Raw genomic sequence first — 18,410 nt, forward strand, 5'->3', positions numbered from 1 at the left:
GCTTGAATTAAACTTTAATAGTTAGTCTTCAATTTCTTTCTTTGTCTTCACAGCTTTGACTACATTTTCTTCAACCACCACAAAGACAGACAATTATTTTTTATTTTTTTACTTGTTAATATACTTATTATTTTAATGGATGTTTTGTTAAATAAAAATGGATTGGATTTATCTGCCCTTTTCCAGACACTCAAAGCACTTATATTGTGTCCATTACTCATTCACTCTTCATTCATACTACAATAATACTACAATACTACAACAAGAAAAATTAAAAATATTAAGCCTCATACATTTTTTGTCTGTTGAATCAGATTTTAGGGTGAAACACATAGCACCAGGATTATTGCTCAAATTACTGCACTTCCTGAATGTTTTTATCTGTTTATAATCCAAATGTCCAATAAGGTTGGTTTCTGATCTTTTGGTCAAGGCAGCTTATTCCATTCACATTTTTGGATTAAACCTTAAGAAAGGGCTAATGTATTTATTTCAATTTAATCTTCTGCTAGTTGTGATTTGCATTAAAATTCAATTTTTCGTTTATTTTATATTACAGTTTTCCTCAAATGGTAAAACACAAAAGCCAATCCTCTAAACCAAATGCAGTTGTCTAAACACATTTACTAAATCTAGCCACTTTTTTCCAATATCATGAACACATTTCACATGAAAACACATTTCACAAAACACAATCCTCCATTCTCATAAATCTTAACATGTTTTTCTTTACTAAAACACAAGTTGCAAAATAATTTTGCTCATATTCTTAAATGAAAGCTCATGTGATGCAAAATGCTTGCCACAGTCAGCAATATTTGAACACAATGAACACACCTGGCGTCATGGCTAATATAGCTAATATAGATACATATTGCATGTGTTGCCTTCATTATAAGGCTTAAATAGGGCTTTTAATATTTTGCGGCTCCAGACATATTTGTTTTTTGTTTTTTTCGTCCAATTTGGCTCTTTCAACATTTTGGGTTGCCGACCCCCCACAATAAACACACATGGCGTCATTCATTACACACATCGACTCAAAACTGAAGACACTTGTTGCTAATGCTGTGACCACATGTAGAAAAGCAAGTTTAGAATGCACAATTTGATGAAGATTCCAAACAAACACAATGGATGAAGGCAGGGGAAGAGGAATTTGAGGGTGGAGAGCTGGCAATGAGGTGCAGGCCAACGAGGAAGAGGAGTTCAAATCAAAGGAGGAAGAGGAGTTGGCCAATGAGGAAGAGTTTCCGAACAACGAGGAAAAGGGGCCGGCCAACAAGGAAGAGGAGTTCAGATCAGAGGAGCCACACAATGAGGAAGAGGAGCCGGATAACGAAGAAGGAGGAAGCACAGTCTCCTGGTTTTAGGGCTCAAAGTGACACTCCTAATGTGCATTAAAAAGGATTGCTACAGTACAGTCTATTGCTCTGAATAAAAAACTTAAAATCTTTACGTTGAGCAATGTCTCATCGGTGATGGACATGCTTTGGCCGCTGAGGGTGTGGGGTGGGTGGTTCTCGGTATTCGTGGATTCTGCAAATTTGTGGGTGTCTCTGGTCCCTCACCCCTGCAAATATAGGGGGTGTACTGTACATATAAATGTTAAAATGAACAGATGTGAAGTGAAAGTCCAGCTTCCATAAAAACATGATCTTCAAGATCTGAATGCAGGATTCTAACACAACAAAGCCTCAGGAGGAACATTTGCTGTGACTCTCATCTGTTGGTTTAATGGAGGCTGATGGGATCAGTGTGGACGTGAGCAGAAGAAGAGGACACTTTGACAGTGCTGTAGGTCACTGCATCTCCTTCATCGTCTTTGTCCACAACCTGGGAGACAAACAATAGAGAACCAACTGTAGACCTTATCCACAAGCATCTACAGCCACAGTAATGTCCCGTCTTTAGTTGATGTGCAGCAACAACACTTCGGACAGACTGATGTTTCAGTTATAAGATCCTCACTAAATCCTCATTGCAGTCTCACAGCTTACCTGCCGCCTGTTGTTGGTGTTCCTGGAGAATCTGATGGAGGCGTAGGAACCAACATCTTGTGGAGGAGTCTGCAGCTGAAGACAGTCGGAGGAGGAACATGAACTTTCTGCTCTGACTTTCTCACAGCTGGATGATCATATTTCTACACATGATGATTTGTATGAGTTTCCAAGAAGCAGACAACACTTTCCTGTGTGTCTCACTGTGCTGGAGAACTCTAACAAAGCTGTTCTTCATCCTACCAAGTTTTATTCTGGGATGGTGAACAATGGAGCAGGAAGATTGAGGAGCAGCAGAGGAGGTTTGTCTGTCCCTTTCATCCTGATGTCTGTAGTCAGAACTCACAACAATGCTTTTCAGGTTTTGACCACGTGATGAAAGCTGATGGTCACATGTCTGCTGTGTCAGGAATCACAGAGAAGCTCTGGATCAGATTAAAAGTGACACCCAGACTGGATGAAAATAACCAGAGGGTGTAATGTGAGGTGTTCAATCCAACTGTTCCAGGAGAACACTTGTGTCTCCTCAAAATTATGGAGGGGCTTTCCACATAACGATGAATTTGGTTTTACCAAAACATGCAAAGTACTCTCTGTAAATCTGGGAAATAGGTCCATGTCTGCTGTTTCTTTAGGGAATTTTGGAGGATCCTTCAAGACCGAGAGAGTTATGCATTCTTGAGCTGACAGAGAACGTCTGTTTCTTGTTAGTTTAATGAGAATGCCATCAATGTTTAAAAAAAGAAGTTTATAGATTCATAGGTTAATTGGCAACTCTAAATTGACCATAGGTGTGAGTGCAGGAGTGAATGGGTGTGTGTGTGAGTGAGGACATTCTACCCTGCAACAAACTGGCGACTTGTTCAGGGTGTCCCCCCTGCCTTCGCCCACAAGTGGCCGGGATAGGCTCCGGCAGCCCCGTGACCCCGAAAGGGATAAAGCGGTTAAGAAAATGAATGAATGAGTTTATATGATTATTTCCTGGGTGAAGAGGTTTTTGTTTTTTTCTCTGAGGTCACATGAAGAACACAAGATGATAAATGTTAGTTTGCACTGTTTGATGGAGAGGAGGACAGAGCTTATTTCACATCACAAAACACTAATATACCTCCACACTGCACCTTCATGACACTCAGAACTGTGCTTTCATTAAGAGAAACAACACAGATGTAACAGAAACAGAATCACTTTTTTAAAAAGACTTTAGTCCCAGTAAAATGCAGTTGATATAAGAGGAATCTTTTGAAGAAACCCATCTTTTATCTGACTTTTAAGTTAGTAGTGAGAAAAATAGTCGGGACAAAACAAACAAAACTTGTTTTCAACTCTATATATTTTTTTTTTTTTTTGTCCAGCAAATGAACACACAGGTTGCAGCTGACTGCCTCTTGTGATGGACATGTTTTGTTTTTACAATCAGGGTTGTTTGTTAGTCTTCAAGTGTCTTAAAATAAACCCATTTTGTTACAGATGTGTACTTATTGAGTTTTAGCCAGTCGGACAGGATGGGGGGGGGGGGGGGGGGGGGTGATAATACAAGGTCATGGGATGGGTGTCATATCAAACTTACAATAGATGCATTGATGCTCATACACACACGTATACACACCATCACACGGCAGACAGACAGATGCCCAGGAGCAACCACCCACAAGCGTAGTAGACCCCCACCATGGGAACGGAGCGGGAGGTCACACCACTACAGTCCCCAAGCCGAGGGCCAAAGGGAATAGAGAGCGCGCAAGGGCAGGGGCCCCAGCCATGCAGGGACCTGCCTCTTCCCCTAGGTCAGGGGTCAGCAACCGGCGGCTCCGGAGCCGCATGCAGCTCTTTCATCATTGTGCTGCGGCTCTCTGTGTTTTTGTAAAATAACTATCATATTCTCAGATTGTCGTGGTGCCTTTAACACCGTCAGGTAGTGCGAGCGGGCAGGAAGAAGAGAGCAGCGTGAACGCGCGGAGGGGGCGTGTCTGCAGCTGTGAACGCTGACCAGAGTCTGTTATGGGATGGAATGTTTTTCTGGAAAGACAGTCAATGGCGATCTCGTAAGGGAAACATGAACGCCCCCAAAAAAGCATTTTTTCCCCCTGGACTAAAACCAAATAATTAAATTTGCGTTAGGATGCTCCTACTATCCTGTCACCTTGCTGCTACGATGACCGTATGTTGCGTTGTCTGTGTAGAACATGCTGGAGCCCCCCCTCCAGCGTGCACGCGGGGGAAAACAACAAACAGGTAGAGAGGCGGGGGCGGGGCTTAGACACACCACTTATGATTCCAGACCCGCAAAAAACTAACAGCTGCTTCCTTACAAAAAACAATTGTCATCCTTAAAATTAATATAATTCATTGGGTTTACTGGATTTAAAGAAAAAAAATAGAAAATAAGTCTGCATCAAAGTGAATTTGTTCCCATCATTTTACTCATCTTAACTCTGGGTCTATTCAAGGTTGTGGCAAAATGGACAAACGATCAAAGGAAACATCACGCTCATAAATAATAAAAAAAATCAATTTAATTTAATAATTAAATAAATATCCTGACAGTATTTTGAATCAATACAAGTACTAAATGCACTATCGCGATATATCGGCAAAAACATTTTTTCTAACACATCTAGTGTTGCGGCTCCCTGTGCTTTCATCTCAGTGGGATCCAAATGGCTCTTTGAGAGGTACAGATTGTTGACCCCTGAACTAGGTGTCCCAGGCCCAGATCGACCACAAGAGACATACACGGGTGCCTGGATGAGAAGCCCCAACCCCAAAAGCAAGCAAGAGCTATCTTTGACCAGCCCACACTGTACCCCCGTCAGCCCCAAGACCAACAGGGGGAAGAGGCCAGGGGGGGGGGGGGATGGACACCAACAACTAGGACGGTGAACAAGAGGACAGCGCTCAGTTGCATTAAGCACGATGGCACATTTTTGGGGGTAGCCCAGTATAGTGATCTAGGGCCCCCCAGCTTATATGTTATAAACTCCCCCAGCCCACAGAAAGTGAGTCGCCAGATCTGGAGTAACCAATCTCCCCATCCCCCCCCCGTACACACCCCATTCGCATCTACACCAGCCGCCGGCCCATCCAACCCAAGTCATGGCGGGAGACAGGCTCCAATGTGACCACCATCCTCCTGGTGTGTGCGTGTGTGTTCATAAACTAACTCTTTTTAACTCTGTCATTGTTTTCTTTCTTGTTTTTTATTATTTGATCTAATCGTATTTTTTGCAAGTCGGCTAAAACAAATTGAAGTACTTTGAAGAATAATGTGTCTTACAAGTAATAAAGCATGAATGTAGTTGTTAGCCTGAATATTTTGTCTATGTATAACAGTTATAGCTTCAGTCAAAGCCTAGACCTCTGTTGGAAATACTTAGATTTCTGATCTGATGGCTTTGACTATTGCTGTGTCCAGCAAAGCAGAGGTCAAGGAGATAATTGAGAATTTGTTTCAATAAAACCGGCTTAACGTAGTAGACATGTTGGTTATTATGTTTATGATTACCTGATTGACTTTTGTTGTCAATTTAGTGAATCAAATATTACTCAAGTACACAGATTTTCTAAGTGAGGAGGATGCTGAAGGTATAGCTAGAGAAAGCTGGAGGAGTTTTTGTGAAAACCCATCCATTAATTCGGCTGAATCCCTTTTGGAATCAGAGTCGCTGGAGCCAATCCAACTTGTTGGGCAAAGGCACATCTTGAACAGGTTGCCAGTATTGTGCAGGGCCTTACACTCACATGCTCACCTAGGGGCATTTTAGACACCAATTCACCTGTGAAACATGTTTTTGGACAGTGGGGGGAAAATGGAGTGTCCACAAAAGATCAGGCACTTGGAGAACATGCAAACTTCACACAAAACGGTCCCAGGCGGGGTTAGATCCCGGGCTTTGTCAGTGCAAGGTTGGCGTGCTAAGCTCAGTACTACAGTACAGGCAGCAAGAACCTCTGGAAAACCATTCCTATTATTAGCTGCCTTACCACCCTCTTGTGGCCTAACCGGTTGATGATGTAAACTTTTGAGGATGTCCTCCACATTAAATATTTACTCTAATACTTACACAAATAACAGAAAAGGTCAAACTCTCTGTGTGGTGCAGCAGAATCATGAAATACAGTTTGGAACAATGGCCGCTGAAAAATCACTAGGAGTCCAAGATGTCAGTATTTAGGTCAAAAACTCACCATATTATCCTCAATCTGTGTTTTTCGTTCTGCAGAAAGAAAAGTCAGATTTAAATTCAGAATCAGAAATTCTTCTAAAATAATCTTCTGTTTTCAGCAGCAGGAATGTTCTCACCTTTAATCCTCCTCCATCCCAACAACATGACAACAACTATTAAGCATGCTGCAACAATTACAGCTGCAGTGATCACTGCTGTCATGTCTGGAGCATCAACAGAGAAAACATTCAAGGAAAAGTTAGAAAAAGTTACAGCTCTTTTCTCCACAGCATTTCATTGGATTGTTAAGTCTGTTCAAGTTAAAGCAGTTGTGTCGTTTGTAACCACCATAAGCTGCAGCCATAAGTTTATTCATAAAACACTTTTTGAAAAATGTTGTTGACAAAAGGACTGTACAGGTAAACACAAAACCAACAACAAAACATAAAAACCATTGGGAAAAACCAAAGCAAAAACAGAGGAGTGACACGCAAAATAAATGCAGTCACATTATGACACATCAAACTTTGGAAACAAGTCATTTATACGGATGAGTTTTAAGAATATTTAAAGCAGCAGCCTCAGAAGCTCCAGATCTGAACAATTTTGAATCAATAAAATCACGCAAGTTAAGAAAATCCAGACCTTACATGTTTCAAACACTAAAAATAAACAAGCAAAGAAAGCATCCTGCCTTGAAGGTTTCTCTGGTTTTTTAATATAGTCACTATAAATTTCTCTTCTTTTTGCTCCCTTTGTATTCATACCTGATATACCAGTTTCAGAGAGATGATCTGTTGCAGTTGATGGTTTTATAGTTTGCAGAACTGATTCTGTTGTTGTGGATTCAGCTGCAAATATAAAAGCAGAAGATGGTGTGAATCTTAGTTTAGGTCTTTTTTGGCAGACCGTACATAATCTACGAGAAAGCAGAAGTTTGATGAAATAAGTGTCCTCTGATGTAATGGAGAAACTATAAAAAACTCTGAAAACTGTTTCACACACTGTTCACGTTTCTTAAACTGAGTTTGAATAATTTCACATTTAGATGTTTAAACTAGAAAAGATCAAACAATAGAAGTCCTCATATTTGTCAGCATATAAATTGATGTATATTTCCATCTTATATTCACAAACTTAAAACTTCAAATATTAAAATCAAAACTTACTCTTTATAACGTTCAGTTCAACCTGAAAATCTGTTTCAAGTTGTCCTGATATGCTGAACTGTCTGCAGTTGTAAATTCCAGCATCTTCATCTGTGATCTTCTTTATCACCAGAGAACATTTCTTTGCAAGATTCAGTCTGTCTGATCTAGATCCAGCATCTTTGTGAATCTTCCCGAGTTCAAACAGGGAAAATGTTTGTCCTGAATTACTGTACAACCAGGTGATCCTGGAACATCCATCACTGAAATCATTTGCATTTTCACATTTCAAAGTGACTTCATCTCCAACTCTGACAGTCTTCTGTGAAAATGTTTGAGCGTCTACAGTTTAGAGAAAGAGAGAAACACAAACATGTTCTGTTGATCCTTTTGATGAACATCTTAGACATTTAACATGCATGTGTAAAGAATACACTGAAGTCAATGTGGTTAGCAGCCTGCTGTCATTAGCATTAAGAACACAACAAGTCATGTTCCATGCTTTCAGAAAGGTCATGTTTGAATCTCTGTCATGTTTCTTACCTGTAAATGTGAGCATCCATGTCAGAAACAGAGGGAAGTGAAGTGATGTGAAGTCAAACATTGTTCTCTCCTCTGCTCTTCTCTGTCTCTTCTTCTCTCAGTGTTTTCTGTCAGAGGCTGAAGTCAACAACAACCCACACTCTGGACAGAAATACATCCGTTTCCTGTGGTTAGTGTTTCTTCCTTCAAGTCACTTCAGAGTTTTATTACTTCTTTTTTTTTTCTTTTTTTTCACAGCTTCAAACAAAACCTTTTAAAACTACATTTTTGTCCAAACTAACTATAACTGACTTGAAGTCAGTTTCGTAATTTGCTGTGGAGGAGGCAGAACATCAACATCACATCAGGGAGGTGGTTTGATCAAACTCCCAGACAAAAAAAGAGATTATAGCCTCAATATATAATATCTTATCAGAAAGATAAGATCATGGCTAAAATGGACACAAGGTAACTCTGATAAAAAAACCCAACAGTTAAGTAACGTGCCACCTGAAAGTCTCTTAGAAAATGAAAATGAAGCATCACTAAAGCTATGAACTGCTACATACTTTAACTTCAATAATTATAAAGATGCTCGTTCATGAGAGCAAAGGGGAGAAAACCAAACCCAGCATGGAAGCCGGCTCTATCGTGGTGTTCCCTGTGTGTTGTACTTCTTCAATCTCTAGTTATGATGGCAGTTGCTGATTGATGATGCTGGAAGATTGAGGTACTGGTTGCTTTGTAAAAAGCCTGGATTATGGGCTTCGAAGCTTCCATTCACTCCACATCTCTGAGCAGATTTTTCCTGAGTGGGAACTTTCCAACAGAACCTTGATTTTTACATCTAGTCCATTTCCGTCTTTTTCCAGTAGATCACTTTCCATTAGAGTGCTCTGTTTCCCAAGCAGCTGACGCAGACATTGTTTGGCTGGGCAACAACTGACATGACATGTTTCATTATTTCACAAGGTCTAAGAGGTAGGCATAAACGTGAAGGGTCTTGGCCAAGGACCCACAGCAGGAAGAGACAAATAATCAACTATATATGTATATTCAACATATCCTTAAATGAAAAAAGATTTTGGAAGTGAAAGGTTTCTTAAGGAAAATTGGATTTTAACCATTAAATATGAAGTCTTGAGCAGTTTCGAGTTCCTCTGGGTGAACAGACAAGGAAGTCATTCCAAAAATAATTTTGGGTGTTCTAAAAGGTTTAAAAAAATATGAAACCAGAGTTCTGAAAAAAAAGATTAGTCAAGTGTTTAAAGGAGGAAATAAAGCTTTAGGAGAAATAAGACGTGGGAGGTAAGACAAAGGAGGAACTAATTCTCCTTTTGTCACCCAAACAACAAAATAAAAGTCTGATCTGCTTCTCTATTTTAGTAAGTATAGTTTCTTTTTTTTCATTAAACTTTTCCCTCAATGTGATTTAAAAATTGTTTTAAATTGTTAAAATGAGAAAGTTTTCCGCTTTTTGGTTGTTATGGGTTTTTATGTTAATGTTTTTATGTTAATTCCTGTGTGTGTGTTTTTTCTTTTACTGTGGGAGTTTTTAGTCTGACCTGCACTGTGGTGTAGTCGTTAGCACTCTTGCGTCACAGCAAGAACTCTTGCTCAATCCCAGCAGGGACTTTCCTGCACAGAGTCTGCATGTTCTCCAAATGCAATTGTGGGTTTAGTCAAAAAATATGGTTTGTAGGTTAAATGATGACTCTAAAAAGTGCTAGAAAAAGTGTCAGAGTAGTATATCTCTGTGGCCCTGCAATCGACTGGGAAAACATCCATGATGTACCCCATCTTGAATTAACACTGGGTGGAATGGGCTCCAGCAAGCCTGTGACCCCAAAAAGGATTTTTCTCAAATGCAAAAACACAAAAGCCAGTTCCCTAAACCAAATGACCAGTTGTCTAAACACATTTACTAAATCTAGCCACCTTTTTCAAATATCATAAACGCCTTTCACATGAAAACACGTTTCACTAAACACAATCTTCCTGTCTCATAAATCTTAACATGTTTTTCTTTGCTGAAACACAAGTTGCAAAAGAACTCTGCTCGTGTGATGCAGAATGCTTGCCACAGTCAGCAATATTTGAACACAATGAACAAACCTGGCGCCATTCATTACACACAAGGACTCAAAATTGAGGACGCAGTTGCTAATGCTGTGACCACATGTAGAAAAGCAAGTTCAGAGTGCACAGTTTGATGAAGATTCCAAACAAACACAATGGTTGAAGGCAGAGTCAGGGGAAGAGGAATTTGAAGGAGAAGAGCTGGCCATGTAGGAAGAGGAGCAGGCCAACGAGGAAGAGGAGTTCAAATCAGAGGAGGAAGAGGAGAAGGCAAACAACGGAGAGGAGCAGGCAAACGAGGAAGAGGAGTACCAATCGGAAGAGGGAAAGGAGGAGGCCAACAAGGAAGAGGCGTTCAACAAGAGAGAGGAGGAGGTTCAGGAGGGAGAGCAAGACAACCTCGCACCATCATTACGGATGAGATGAGTAAGTCATTAGCTGTGTTTACATGGACAAAAGTAATCAGAAAGAACGCCTGATTGGAAGAAAAATGCGTCTACTAAAATACTCTGCCCCGATCAGACTCGTTCGGATTGAAATTTCTTTCTGATCGAGATAGGTGGTGTAGGAAAAAATCTGTTCATCTTGCAGTTTTTCCTAAACGTGTTCATGCATCGAGGAGGAATGACAGGGATTCAGGAGAGTAAAGATTAACTAATTTTTATTTCCCTGACAGAGTTTCTAAAACAAAGTTAAACAGATATATCTGGGTCCTCAAACTTCGAAGTCTGCAATGCACATGAATTACGTATGTCTGACTTGTAGACAGAGAAAAACGAAGAGAGAGAGAACAAAGGCGCTTCTGAACAGAAAGTTTTTATCGTGCTGCTGCTGGATCCCTCACCCCAGGAGCATAGAGCCGTCGACAGCTGGACTGCCCACTTCCTTCGGTCCATATTTGGAGAGGCCTTGGAGTCACTTCCTTCGCTCAGGCAGATGGTTCTTATCTTGTTCATGACAAGATTTGCTTTTCTCAGCACAACCTCCCTAACAGATACTGCAGACAAAGAACCGATGTCTTCACACCCCTGGGAAAGGAGGTCTGGCTGTGCACCCACGGATTTATCTCAAGGAATGTCAAAAGGAGTGAACTTTTACAAGTTAATGAAAAGATGGTTTCAGCACACACTGAAACAGACATGGTAAGCATGGACACACACTTTTCCAAGGTAAAAAAAGCAATAGTCCTTGGTTTCATAATGAACTTGTATCACTAGTACGGCAAAAAAATAAAAAAGCTGCTTGACATAAGGCTAAAAGATCAAAAATGTATGCAACTGGCAGGCTTTCAGACAAATAAGGTAAAAACCGACACAAGCCATTAGAAATACTAAATCTTGGTCTTTTAAAAACAAGTTTACCCTGAATGGAACTAACCCTAAACATTTTTTGGAAAACAGTGAGACAACTCCAAATCTTTCACGACGGGGGGTTGAGGGAGCATCCAGGCGCAGAGAGGAGGAGGCAGGAGGTTCCAGGGGAACAAGATCTTTAATTACAAAAACAAACCAAAAACCACTGCTTAATCGGGAAAGCCAAAGTAGAAAAACTTGAAATACACAGGAACTGGGGAAACATCAGACCATGGACCAGCACAGGAGGCAGGGAAAGATGGGACTTAAATACATAAACACAAACAAGAACAGGTGGAAATTGCAGGACAGATGCGGACCAAAAGCAAAACTTGAAAGAACAATACAGGAAACCTTTCAAAATAAAACAGGAAACTGAAACTCAAAACATGACAGAATAAAAGGAGAAACAAAAACAAATGCAAAGAAATCAAACCGTGACAAAAACAACTTAAAGATTTTTCTTCATCAAAATAACACAATCACTGCAACGCAGTCTGGCTTTCAACCAGGTCAGGGCTGTATCACAGCTGTGTTGAAAGTCTTCAATTACATAACTCTCGACTTAGATTAAAAGAAATGTCCTGTGCAGCAGTATTTATAAATCTGGCCAACACATTTGATACGGAAGTTAATGCTGTTCTATAAATTAAACTGACAGGAATTGGTGTGAATAATAACTCATTTGACTGGTTTAATAAAAATCTTTCAGACAGATCATAGTATCTACTAAAATCAGACCTTGTATGTCACAATCTCTCCCTGTTACCCATGGAGTACCACATGGATCTATCCTAGGGCCTTCCTTGTTCTCACTCTACAAAAATCTATTCTATGCAGTAACAAGTGGGTTATCCATTCATCTTCATGCAGACGACACAATTTTTTATGTCAGGCCCATCCCCAGAGGCAGTAGCACCACCACTTCAAGAGAGTTTTAACTCAATTCAGGAATCTTTGTCTTCCTTAATGTTTGTGTAGAATACAAACAAAACTAAAGCCACGTGGTTTGACGGAAAAAGCAAATTTTCAATCTTGTACATTTCCAAACATCACCACCTCAAGTGGGACTATTCTTGAACAGGTTCCTGAATACAAATATCTGAGCACCTAGTTGGGATGGTCGTCTTTCATTTTCACATCACATAATAATGTAATAAAAATCAAGTCTAAACTTGGCTTTCTTTATCGCATATGGACATCCATCACTTTTTCTGCAAGAAAAATCTTGGTCCCACTGACAATCCCACCAATGCTTGACTATGGTGAAATCATACACAAATCAGCTCCTAAATCTTCACTTCAGAAGCAACAACCCTCTTTGACTCCCTATAGCACATGCTCAGCCCTATGTGATTCTGTAGCAAAATTAAAAATAAAAATAAAAACCAGAAATGCATTTTCATTTTTACAATGAAACTGCATCAAATGACTCCAAATTAAAATGAAAAAGCAATCTGCCAAAATGCTTTGTCCTTTTCTACTTAAAAACCGCTTATTCTATGTCATAATTAAAAGGAAAATGCAAAGAGGGGATTGCATTTTCATTTTAACATCCACCCTGCGAACAGTGTCGCACAATTCAATTCCAATTCAATTCCTTAGCATTTCCAGAGGAAAGATGGGGCGATGACGTCAGTGCTATCTCCGTGTGTCCGGCTGCTAAGAGACACATGATAGGAGCAGTGTAGCTTTGTGTTGGCGGCAGAGAAGAGGGCTTTGTGATGGTCGTGAACTTCTGATGATTTTACACAGCTTCTCAGGACTACGTAGCAGCATTTCTCCAAATGGCGGAAGTGCTGCTACGCAGATCTGAGAAACTCTAAACCATTATATGAATTTGTGTTTCCAGTGGGGTCCAGAACAAAATAAAAGATGATGTAATTACCAAATATTTACATCCAAGATGCTCATTGCCTGTTCGGAGTTTTAAGTACCTTCACGGCTAATGTTTTTAGCACATATTATCCGTCTTTCGGGTCCTTGCAGCGAAGAAAAAAGCACTGACCGCACAGATTTTTAAAAAATATGAGCGAGCAGGAGTTCGGTAAAGTTAGAAAGATATTGATAGATTCGGATTTCCAGCCTCAATGACTCTTCTGATAAACGTTCAAATGTGACAGCAAGTATCTCAATCCTTTTGTATTAACACAGAGAGTGAACTACAAATGCATTTATAAAGAATCTTTTTTCTTGCCTTTTGATCAAAAATGTTCTCTTTGAGGTGTAAATGCAAACATGCAGTGAGCCGGCTGCCAAGGGACCGTCAACAAAGTGCAACCTCTGTGAAACTATTCTATAAAAATCAATCATCTTTTACAAAGCAAAAAAATGTCTACATTTATGTGAACTGGTAATGAAAACATGTCAGCATATTCATGCTATAATAAATATTTTGTGAGAAAGTCCATCTCTTACATTTTATTGCATATATTTTTCACATTTTTATAGAGATAGGAATCAAAATTAAAGTGGTCAAAAGTGCTGCAGATACTGAAACAACAGTCACCAAACTTTCTGTACTGACTAATCATGACCTTATTGTCCGACTACAACAAAAAGTTGGTCAGAAATCCACTTTGTTTATTTTTAGGAATTTTTCATAATGAAAAAGAGACATTTTTAAATGAATTTTGCTACACGTTTACCAGATAACTTTTTGAAAATATAATGTGAAATACCATTTTCTTTATCATATTAATTAAGTGACAGAAAAAGCTGTGTTGAAGTAGAAAAAGAAAAAGCATTTTGGTGGATTGCTTTTTCATTTTAATTTTGAAACCATTTCTGGTTTGGCTTTTGATTTTTATTATATTACAAAATCGCTTCCATACAGGCCAGCTTATAATGCTTAATGTTCCTCAAAAAAAAATCAAAATATGGAGAGTTATCTTTCCAAAATGCAGCTGCGAAAGACTGGAATGATCTTCAGATAGTACCAAAACTAAGCACATTTGTATCTATCTCAGCTTTTTAAAATCTTTTAATTAATGTACAGACTGATTCCTGCACGTTTTAGCTAAAATATTATTTACCCAATGTATATTTTCCAGGATTATCTTTGACATAATCGTGTCCTTGATACAAATTTTTGTATTCATTGTGATGTGCTTTTATCTACCTTTTCTATTTCTCCCCTTCCCTGGTCTTTTTTGTAAATACAAACATGTTCTTAATTGCTTACCTGATTAAACAATGGTTGAATGAAAATGTTTTTATCCATGTGTAGAGGGTTCCATCCCTGGCAGAATGTCCATGGCAGTCACAGGGGAGGTGACATCCATGGACATTCTGCCAGGGACACATTTATGGTGTCAAATTAACGCCTAAAGTATTGCGCATCAAAACAGTAAAACCGTGCATCAAAACCCCAAATCTGTCAATCAAAATGCATAGAGAACCAAAACCAAAACCCACAATTTGCAACCAAAAGCTATAACCCAAAGCATAATCCTATTTCTCAGCTGGCGATTTGTTGCCTCGCCTTTCTGAAATCCTGTTTTTGAGTTGTAGTTTTATTTTGAAATTGTCTTTTTGAGTTGCGCTTTTATTTTTTGCGTTGCGCTTTCATTTTTTGCGGTTTTGATTCTAAAACCTGTCGACACGTAAAACAGCGACATGTCAGTCAACGGGAAGGGAGGCGGGACATCCCTGATATCCAGAAGCTCATTGGCTGCCGAATAACACCGAGTCTTACGTCAACAGACCAGTTTAGAATGTGCCGGGAAGTTTTTCATGTTTTTCAAATCTTTTACTATATTAAACGATCAAACTTGTACTTTATTTAACCAGAGGACGCCAACGCAGTCAGTCAGATGAGGAGCTCTACCAGTAGCTTCTAGTGAAAAAAGATGTTAGAAAGTTAGATGTTGCATGACAAACTATCACCATTGTTCTCCCGTGTTAGCATGCTAGCTAGCTCAATGCTAGCGGGGTTTCCAGCTCTTTTCATGACTTTTATGGATTAAACAAAGTCGATTTTTTACCACTGAAAAATCGAAACTGAAATTTTTTTTACCGTATGAGTCTGGAGTGGGGGCTGTTTTGTCACAGAGAACGTCTGATAACAAAGTCCATCCCTGTGCATAAAGTGTATCTCCCGCAAGCTCACTCCTGCAGAGAAAAACTACGACAAGGAAAAAGAGAGCTGCTGGGAGTCAGATAAGTCCTGGAGGAGTGGCGTCACTGGTTGGAAGGGGCTCAACAACCGTTCCTGGTGTGAACGGATCATAAGAACTCACAAAGAACTAAGAATTTCCCCCTTTCAAAATGTCTGGCCCCCAAGACGGTCAAGCCAGACCCTCTGTCACGCCAGTCCCAGCAAGAGGAGGAAGTTGAGGAGGCTTGGTCTCCTGCCGAATGCTTGTTAGTTCCCTCTCAACTTTGTCATACAGTCCTTAAGTGGGATCCCTCTTCTAACCTGGCTTATCATCCTGGAGTAACAAGGACCACGTGGTGGTCGTTTCACCGTTGCACCGTTGCACCAACGGTTTTGGTGGCCGACCATGTCCTTGGACATAAAGGCTTTTATCTCCTGTCCCGTGTGTGCCAGTGTTAATGTACCTAGGATGCTGCCTGTTGGATTACTGTGACATCAACCTTTGGCCTCCAGACCTTGATCCCATCTTGCCATGGAATTAACTTAAAAAGGCAACACAGTTACCATGACCATAATAGACAGATTACACAATTAGTTAATGCAGTGCCCTTTTGGAAGCTGCCATCAGCCAAGGAGATGACTGTATTTATTACCAACCATATGTTTTGTTTATATTCCCTTCTATGAATAATCGCTTTGGATTGAGCACCACAGTTTGTTGCCACATTCTGGAGAGGGTTCTACAAAATCCTTTGGATCAAAGTCAGCCTGAGTTCTGGTTTCCAACCCCAAGTCAACAGCAAGGTAAAGTGTTTAAACCAAGGATTTCGAGACAACGTTACGAGCCATGTGTGCCAATAACCCGTGTGCTTGGTGTTCTTAGCTGCCCTGGGAGGAGTATTCCCACAACTAACTTATAAACTCAACCAGATATTTCCCTTTTTCAAGGAACCCGCAGTTACCAGCACCTCCTCTTTCCCACCAGTAATAGTCAGCTTCCCTCTTAGACACTGCACCACATGTGAGGTGCTGCCGACATTTCTGGACTAGGTGTTGACATCTGCTGTTGGAGAATCAGGAAAGGTTCACCACTGTGGCTAACAATTGTAGGACAGCTGATCCTGAATACATGGTGGGAGACAGATTCTGCCTCCCTTTTCCACTGATGTGCTAGGGAAAGGTGATACAGAGAAGTTGCATTCTCTCTGTCGACAGAGTCTCATTGACAAATACAGAAACCGTTTAATTTCAGTGATTGCCTCAAAAGGTTGTGCAACAAAATATTAAGTTATGGGTACTTCACTTTTGTCCAGCCCTATTTCATTAGTTGTTTTTTTAATACTTATGTTAATCAACAACTCAAAAGTAATTTTTGTTTGGATTATATATTTTTCAAAAAATTTTAATTTATTGTTACTTTTGAATGTTTCAAGTCATGTCAGTCAGCATTGTGGACTTTCTTTCTATAACTGAGGGGTACCAACAATTTTGTCCACCACTGAATATTGGTCTGTTTCCCATCATCAACAATATCAATCCCATTGCTGTCAAACTGGACCTTCCCAGCAATCAGCAGATCCACTCTGACTTTTACATGTGTAAGCTGAATCCCATGAAAGCCCTCTTCATCCAGCTCCAGCATCTCCTCCAGAACACCATTTCTTGGGATGGGGGTCCGGCCTATATTTAGTCAGTCATCTCCTTCCCTCCAGGAGGGTTGATTGGGGCATCTGTTACCTTGTTGACTCGTTGGTCGTGTGGATACTCAGTGGGACCCAAAGTGTTTCATCCTAGACCAGAATCTTATAAATATTGCTTCCATCGGGACCAACCTCCTAGTCTGTCTGGGAGCCAGTCTTTGTGAGAGGGGGGATGTAATGGTTTGCCTCCTGTGGTTTAATTTCTGGGATTTTTAATTGTTTTCTTTCAGCTGTGACTTCTCCTGGACCAGCCCATTGTCTTCTGGAGATGGTCACAGCTGCCTTGAGTTGTTTCATTTGCTCTAATTAATTAAGGAGGTGTCCTTTTTCAGTTCTGTGTCGGAGCATCCTGTGTATTTAGATCTTTGTTGGTTTTCCAGTTAAATATTTTTTTTAACTGGATTTGTTTGAGTTTTCCTGCTCCTGGGTTTGACTTTACTAGCCTCCATGTAATAAAACAAAAACTAACAAAAAAACACAACAAACATATTTTAAAATTGAGAAACAAATTATTCTTACATTTATTTCAAATACATAACAAGTGTGTGCAAGCATGTTTTTTCTATTCTTTAGTTTTTTATATTATTGTTTTATTAAAGGAATGTAACAATTTGCCTCTGATTTTATTTCTGTTATGATCTAAAATTCTCATTTTCAGAAGCAGAATTTGGAAGAAGTTGACTTAGCAGCTTTTGTTGAACTTTGCAGTAGAGAAATCTTTGTTTGTGGTCATCAATGGATTTAAAGAGAAGCAGGCAGGTCTTCAAAGACTTCTTCATCATTCTGCTCCTGTGAGAAACAGAACTGATCACTCTGTCTCCATGTTCTACTTTATAAATAACTTCTTGGAACATCAGCAACTTAAATCTATAATTACTAAAAAGTTTAAATACAAAGACAATGACCTAGAACTACCAGAACAAGTTAATTTTCAGTGACTACAACTCTCTCCAAAACATACAATCTCTTATGTAACCTAGATAATAACTGTCCCCTACTCCATCCCTGGTAGGGGGTACCAGGCCCTCGGCAGTTGCGGCCATGTTCCTCGGGTGCTGGCTCTCCACGCAGGGATTACAAAATGGGTTTATTAAGACATACCTCTGCTGTGTCAGAAGACACATAACCCCATGTTGTTACAGTAAAATATGTTCAACACAAGAGGCCTTCAGCTCTCATCTGTTTGCTCAGCTGTTGGACAGGACAAGTTGACAAAAAGCATGAGCTCATCAATGGAGTTAAAGAGAAGCAGGAAGGTCTTCAAAAACTTCTTCATCATTCTGCTCCTGAGAAAAACACAGAACTGATCACTCTGACTCTTTGATCTGCTTTATAAGGACAGAA

General features: G+C 39.8%; 1 protein-coding gene across 4 annotated transcripts in view; it reads right to left on the reverse strand.

Moving 5' to 3' along the window:
* Positions 1-604: 604 nt before the first annotated feature.
* The window catches only part of LOC101159104 (uncharacterized), a 29,061-nt gene continuing 11,255 nt past the window's right edge, over positions 605-18,410 (reverse strand). Inside the window, exons 3-10 of one of the 4 annotated variants that reach the window (XR_013657364.1) lie at positions 7,858-18,352; positions 7,336-7,656; positions 6,934-7,017; positions 6,304-6,390; positions 6,189-6,217; positions 2,001-2,075; positions 1,014-1,836; positions 605-837 (exon numbers count right to left, since the gene is read on the reverse strand). Coding sequence is in view for 3 of the 4 variants with exons in the window: in XM_078950156.1 (XP_078806282.1) it covers positions 1,735-1,836; positions 2,001-2,075; positions 6,189-6,217; positions 6,304-6,390; positions 6,934-7,017; positions 7,336-7,656; positions 7,858-7,918 (759 nt within the window). In the remaining variant the exon portion in view is untranslated. Of the gene's footprint in view, positions 1,837-2,000; positions 2,076-6,188; positions 6,218-6,303; positions 6,391-6,933; positions 7,018-7,335; positions 7,657-7,857; positions 18,353-18,410 lie in introns of all 4 variants that reach the window. The other 3 variants (XM_078950158.1, XM_078950156.1, XM_078950157.1) reach the window with 3 other exon arrangements.

Source organism: Oryzias latipes, chromosome 7 (assembly GCF_053564925.1).
Source record: "Oryzias latipes strain Hd-rR chromosome 7, Olatipes_Hd-rR_3.1".
Classification (NCBI taxonomy): domain Eukaryota; kingdom Metazoa; phylum Chordata; class Actinopteri; order Beloniformes; family Adrianichthyidae; genus Oryzias; species Oryzias latipes.